The 6,640-nt window shown below is 40.1% G+C and overlaps 1 protein-coding gene across 1 annotated transcript in view; it reads right to left on the reverse strand.

Annotated features, from left to right (window-relative positions):
* kop (askopos) overlaps positions 1 to 5,784 on the reverse strand; it is a 10,786-nt gene extending 5,002 nt beyond the window's left edge. The window contains exons 1-6 of the mRNA XM_013912367.1: positions 5,681 to 5,784; positions 4,772 to 4,871; positions 4,598 to 4,652; positions 3,087 to 4,231; positions 1,557 to 1,648; positions 1,328 to 1,428 (exon numbers count right to left, since the gene is read on the reverse strand). Of these exons, the coding sequence (XP_013767821.1) occupies positions 1,328 to 1,428; positions 1,557 to 1,648; positions 3,087 to 4,231; positions 4,598 to 4,616 (1,357 nt within the window). The 5' untranslated portion in view covers positions 4,617 to 4,652; positions 4,772 to 4,871; positions 5,681 to 5,784. The remainder of the gene's footprint in view (positions 1 to 1,327; positions 1,429 to 1,556; positions 1,649 to 3,086; positions 4,232 to 4,597; positions 4,653 to 4,771; positions 4,872 to 5,680) is intronic.
* Positions 5,785 to 6,640: the final 856 nt, after the last annotated feature.

Raw genomic sequence — 6,640 nt, forward strand, 5'->3', positions numbered from 1 at the left:
TTTTTTTTTTATTTCTGTGTGGAGGCGAACAGAATCACTTTCCTTCACCTTTAAGTTTGTTTATCGTGTGATCTGATAAAGCACTCTTACTGGCATTTTACCTGCAAAGGTTTGGATAGATTACAGAAACAACCGTGGCTGCTGTCAACTGTAGAAAAATGTTTTCTTTCTCTTCGGCGCGCTGTGTGTGGAGTCAGAGAGGCTCCGCCATAAACAACTACAGCACCATCCTCGCTGCTGCTGCGTCATCAACTTTCATGTCGGCTAAAAGTGAAGCTGCTCAGGCTGAATCTCAGAATCACTTTTTACAGCCAACACACGTCTACATTTTAGTCGCAAACTCGAGGTAAATGTTAAATGCGTCCTTTACTGTGAAAACATAATCCTTACTTCAGCTAGTTTTCTTCACATGTGACTCAGTAATGGTAGAAACTTCATCTCTGGCTCGTAAGGGCTGACCAATCAGCTTGCCTGACATACGTCTTTGTTGCATTTTCATTACTAGCCATCAGTGCAACATCCTGCAATTACCAGAACCCTGCACACATATTCTTGGCCTATCAATCAAATTCCTTTCACTTCGCTATGTGGCAAACTGAAACGATTTCATGAGAGTAGCATTTAATGTTTAAATGGATCCAGCTTAAAGTTTCAGTTCTAATGTACAGCCATCAGCTGAGGAAAACAACAGCACTGAGAGCGCACTCAATAATAAAATAATTAACTAGAATTTTTAAAAAAATGATCATTTCCTGCTCTGTGCATCACATCACCATATTAACGATGTACTGCAGCATTCATCTCCGGTGCTTTTTACAAGAATGTTGCCTTTTACTTTTTACTTTTGAAGCCTTCGTAGATTTTTAACAACCATCTGATAACATTTCTGGAGTAGGTGGCACTCGCAGGGATCGTTTTTTTGTAGAATAAGTCATGATCTGTGAAACACCAAAGATGTGACATTCATGTCGGGTATGTAGACGGAGATTCGTAATTCGGGGCACAGGCCAAGTCCGATCCAGGTTAAAGGTTACTTTGTCAGAAAGCGAAACAATGTTTTCAATTTGTACCTTATCCTTGAATTCATGAGCACATACAGCACAGCACACGTAAAGCATCAGCTACAATCAGGCTCAACAGAGGACTACTGAAAAATCATTTCAGGGAGTCATTGCCATGATGTCTGCCACCATTTCACGCATGTTTCCATAAATATCATAGTAAAAAACATTAACTGTCAGTTTCCTCTGAGGTAAAACATCAAAATAAATATTTAAATAGGAGAAGAAGAAAAGAAATATGGGAGAAAAGAACAACAGGTTCTTACCATTATGTTCTCCTTGTTTCTCTTGCATGTGTCTCATTACTGAATGGACATAGAGTCTCTTTTTCTTCTCCCAGTCTGACCTCCTGCTGAAGATCACAGGCCTGAAAAGATACAAGCACATGGCCCCACAAATCTGTAAATATGAGGCTTCTAGAGAACAGGCCGAGCGCCTCTAAAAACCAGAGCGAGGCTAGTGTGGTCCCACTGCTCCCCCTAGAGGTAACAGTACCTTTGAGTCCCGGAGCACTTGGCAGTCCGAGCACGTGACTCTTCCTCTGGTTTTGTGGTTTGCTGGCATGGAACAACAACTTTTGATTTCACCTTGAGGAAGCACAGAATATTTGTGTATGATTGCTGGGTTATCACAGTTTTTTTAGCTTTACAAATATCATTAATTTTAGAAAAACTTTTAGAGCATTTTCTTTGAACTCTTAATATGACACAAAACACAAACAAATATATTTTAGTTAATAAAAATTCAGGTAGAGCTGATGGGCTACACGGGCCACAGGAATCATGCTGACCTAAGGGAGTATTCTGCCTTGCAATGTTATCCTCACAACCAGAGGAAGGTGGGTAACAAACCCTGACACCAAACCAGGGAGAGACCCTCAGTGAGACAAAGGAGAGCTCGCCAATGTCAATCAGCTTAGAAAATATCTGTGTCGATCCACTGCAGCTCAACATTTACCTCTCCAGAAATGCCCTCGAACACGACTGTGATCAAACTGATTGGTAACAATATGCTGTGTAAAGAGCTCAATCATGGCAAACACATGGATTTATGCAGAGATATTCCTCCAAGTGCACCACAATCTGCTCAGTTCAGCTAACATACCCCTGGATTAGCGAGGGTCATGATTTCCAAGTGTTACAAATGACAGACGTTACTTTTGTCTTAAAATATACGTTTTCACTTGTTTTTAAACCGCAAAAATGGGCCTAGGTGCTATGACATCACCATTATTTTCATCTTGGGTAACTTTATATTATGAATCACGTTGTGATGAGTGAAGGGTGGATTCTCAGTGAAACCACAGTCGATGAGCATACCCTCGATAACCCGCCTTTTCTGGCTCTCAAAATGATCAAAATGTATAAAATGTACTTAATGTTTTACTCAACATGATATAAAACGATCAGCAAAGTGTTAACAGAGTTCACAGCTGAGGACTGATTTACAGTCTTTTTTTCACAGCCGCAGCTATCGCCCCCTTGACGGCAGGTTTAAGGCACTTCTGTGTAAGCTTCATCTTTCATATCCAGAAGACGCATCAATATTTTATAATTCAATACTGGCTTTTCAGAAAAAGAGGTTACATGGGGTTAAGTCTGTTTGGGCTACGATACCAACTTGATTGTTTGTTAAGATTTCAATTAACACACATCTTCCAAATTGTCTGAGATGCACCACTGCACACGTCCCTAGTAAAGCATGCTGCATTAGAATGGAGTTCAAAAGCATCACGAACTCACTGAAGTAATTTGCTTCCTGATAGAGAGATTTGGGACAATTGGGGCCAATTCTCTGCACTATTTTGGCTCTTACGGCTCAGTTATGGCACTGGGCAATGTGAGGTGGACCCGTGGCTGAGATAGGAGCCAAAATTAGGCCAAACATTCATTGCTATCTGGGTCAGGACAAAACTTTGTCTGATTTATTTGGATGTTCTTGTGTGTTCTTGCAAAAAAAAAAAAAGAGAAAAAAAAAAGAAAACATATACAGAGCACTGCTGTAAAGAACAGGAGCAAAGTGTACCTGTACTTGAAGAGGTAAGGTATTTTCCCAGGCGTCCTCCAGATTGGCGTCTTCTGTACTGTGTCCAGATGACTCTGATGCCAGACGTCTGTCACTAGCAGTGTTTGGCCTGACTTTGCCATACGGAGAGGATTCAAGCGTGGGAGGACCGATATCCCACACCCCCTCAGTCTCACCTTCTAAACTCTCCACAACGGAGGTCATCAGCTCCATGAAAGGCCCACTGACAGCAGGACTCAAGTCGTCCACTGCAACAGTAAAGCCTCCAGAGGTCACAGTTTGTTTATTATATTGTGGCTTGGGTGATCTTTGAGGATGACAGCCATTCTCAACCACCCTGAGATGGGGATTTGAGTTACCAGTGAGCTGTTTAGAGTTCAATAACCCATCTCCTTTATGGTCATTTATGGAGGAGAGAGATACATAGCCTCTATCATCACTGACTCCCAAACTCTCTCGTCCAACTCTTCTTTCCATCTCTTCTAAGTGTTGAACAGCAGGAACAGCAGGAAATTGTTTCTCTGGAAACGTGTTGCAATATGGAGCTGTGCAGCTTTCTGCAGGATCCAAATTACCTGCTGCAGTGCAGGTATTAATGGGATTGAGGTAACATATTGTATTTACATCATAGTCAAACACAGGGGAAAATTTTAAAAGGATATTCTCAGATGTAATATGTTTTTGTACGATCTCCTCTTCACCTCCTGGATCTGTGGAGGATCCACACTGCTTGATGTGCTCCGAGTGTAGCCAAGAGTTCACAGGCTGTTTTACTGCACTCCCAACATTTTGCTTTTTAGGTAAAGGTTCAGGATAAGACAATGTTGATTGCTGTCTCACAAAAGGGCTGTAACAGTCCGTAAAACACTCGAGATCAGGGGACAAAGCCTGTGGACTAAGGGGCTTTTTTAACGGACTAACATACCCTTCATCAGGACTGGAATAGTACGGTTTCCTTTTATTTATCCAGTTATTACGGACCTCAATTTCTAAATGATTAAATGTAGAAAACCTTCCCGACTGCTGCAGATCAGCCTTTCTGTTACAGGTCATCCTTGAATACATGGAAAGAGGTTTCAAACTTTCGCATATGGGTGGTTTCAGACAGCAGACCATCACGTTATTTCTTGCTTTTTTATCCATACCTGTTGAGGGTGAAGAAAATTCAACATTATCAGTTATTTTCTTCCCAGCACACACGATTTCTGGGCTGACCACTCAAACCTTATGCCATTTATTTGTTCCCCCATTTTTGTTTAGAAAACAAAAACCTCCAATATAACAAAAGTTTTCCAACTTTAAACATTTAGCCAGCACAACACCAACACAAATATTAATCACAACCTCCATGAATGTCCTCCTAGTTGCTCAAACTAACCAATACACTGTCGTATCCCACAGTAAAACTTAAATAACACAAAGGTCACTTGTCTTGTTGTGTTGTTATGAGATCATGCAGTCCACACAACCCATAAGCTGTGAGTTTTAAAATCAATTTTGCACTTACTCACCCAGGACTTTATGAGCCATCTCCAACTGCTTTGTCCTTTTGGCTACCTATTGTTGCTGTCAAAGCCAAACACAAAGCACAGTGTTATCTTCAAACTTTTCTTAAAGGTTATTATGCAAAGTTTTTACCAGTGGCTCCATAGTGTAATGGTTTACACATTCACCTAACAGGATACCTGGTCTGATCCCAGGACAAGGCACCAGGCTTGTGCCCTCCGAGTTCTGGCGTAAAAAGCTGCAGATCAAACCTGCAGAGTTACCTGCTCTGACGACCACCTGTAAATAAGCAAGCAGCCAAAAGTAGCTTTGGAATTAAAAATAATAATAAAATAAATATTCACGGTAGAATAAAAGCAAAAAGGAAAATACAAAACTGCAAAGCAACTCTAACCTAACTCAAGTAATCTCCAAACTAACAAAAACTCCAAACACTAACATGCACAAACAACTCTAATATCACCCCAGGGAGGGTTTGAGCTTCCCCCAATTTTTTTAAAAGTGGATTTACATTTAAATCAACAACAACAAAAACTTTTTCTTTATGTAAATCCAGAAATTCAATCACCACATTACAAGTCACTGATTTGAACTGTGCGGTTTTGTTTTGATCTTTTTTTGTCTTTGAGTTCGATTTCGACAGTCATATCACAGGTAGGTAAAACTGCACGCGTGAGCTATCCATCCATCTTCATCCGCTTTATCCGAGGCCGGGTCGCGGGGGCAGCAGCCTGCTGTTCAACGCGTGAGCTGATTAAAAAATAATTTTCCCATTTATATTGTTAGTTAACGTAACTTAAATTATGTTGAAAATTAAATATAATGCTATGGGTTTGGGGAACTTTGTACATTCTCTAAAAAAACAAAAGCAAACTATATCACCACTAAAAACACTTGCGTGCATTTCACTTTAGTTTTTTTTACGTTTCGGTTTATTAGCTTAGAGTTAGCCAAATGCTTAGCCAAACAGCCGAAATCAGTTTAGTTGAGCCCAAACGTTCCTCCGCACTTGGTTAAAGACAAACTTTTTGTTGGCCTTAGGCCTGGAGACTCTAGCCCCGCGTTATTTTTTATATTACCTAACTTACTTCGCACCTGCTCGGTCCTCAAAAACACACGTCCTTGCGCACGCTCAGGCCTAACATTAGCTTTTAGCTTGTTACCTTCATCGATATTTTGGATATGCTACAGCTATAAGACCACACAAATAACATGAAATAAAACTCACCTCTTTCTTGGAAATTAATCTGCTAGACACGCACACGCTTTCCTCTCTCGGTAGCGCGCACAGGTGTTTAAACACACGACGCACATAAAGGTTAAATGAGCAGGCGACACTGCAAAGCTCAAACTTGAGGTGAACAAACTGACATGAAAACGCTCACATGTTGTTTACATCTGTGCTAACGCTTCTGATTGGCCAGAGGCTTAAAGTACATTTAAAAAGATTAGTCTATATAGTTATTTGTGTCTCTTCAGTTTAGGCCCACACACTGGAGTAAGGTTACGGTTTACATGTTAAATGTCACTGCCCTTTTATTGACTTTATTTTAATTGATGTGTCATCTGGCTTTATCGATAAATCCAGGGATCATCTGCAAATCAACTAATAATCTTAAATATTGATAATAAAAATGTATTATCTCCAATTTAATACTTTTTTGGATAACCTTTTCCTTTCATAAATGAAATAATTTACTTGTATTTACTTGTATTACCTAAACTTTTATGATGTGAAACAAATGACAAATATGCAAAACACAAAGTCATCAGAATGAGGGTGAATACTCCATATAATTCCCGTGTGCAACACGGTGCATTCATGCCCCAGGTTGACTTTGTTCAGGTAATAGGTCTGTAAACTGGGGAAGCCTCAAGTTCATCTAGATGTCAAATTCTTCCCAGGCCAGCTCCTCCTCCAGGGATGGATACAATATCACTTATTAGATGATTGTGTGCAATACCTTCGTTGTAATCATCCTCAGTCAAGAACTATAAGAGCTCTACTTTTCAATATAAAGCACCTTGAGATAATTGTTGTTGCAAAA

Source organism: Pundamilia nyererei, unplaced genomic scaffold, assembly GCF_000239375.1.
Source record: "Pundamilia nyererei isolate P.nyererei 1_Seehausen unplaced genomic scaffold, PunNye1.0 scaffold00088, whole genome shotgun sequence".
NCBI lineage: Eukaryota > Metazoa > Chordata > Actinopteri > Cichliformes > Cichlidae > Pundamilia > Pundamilia nyererei.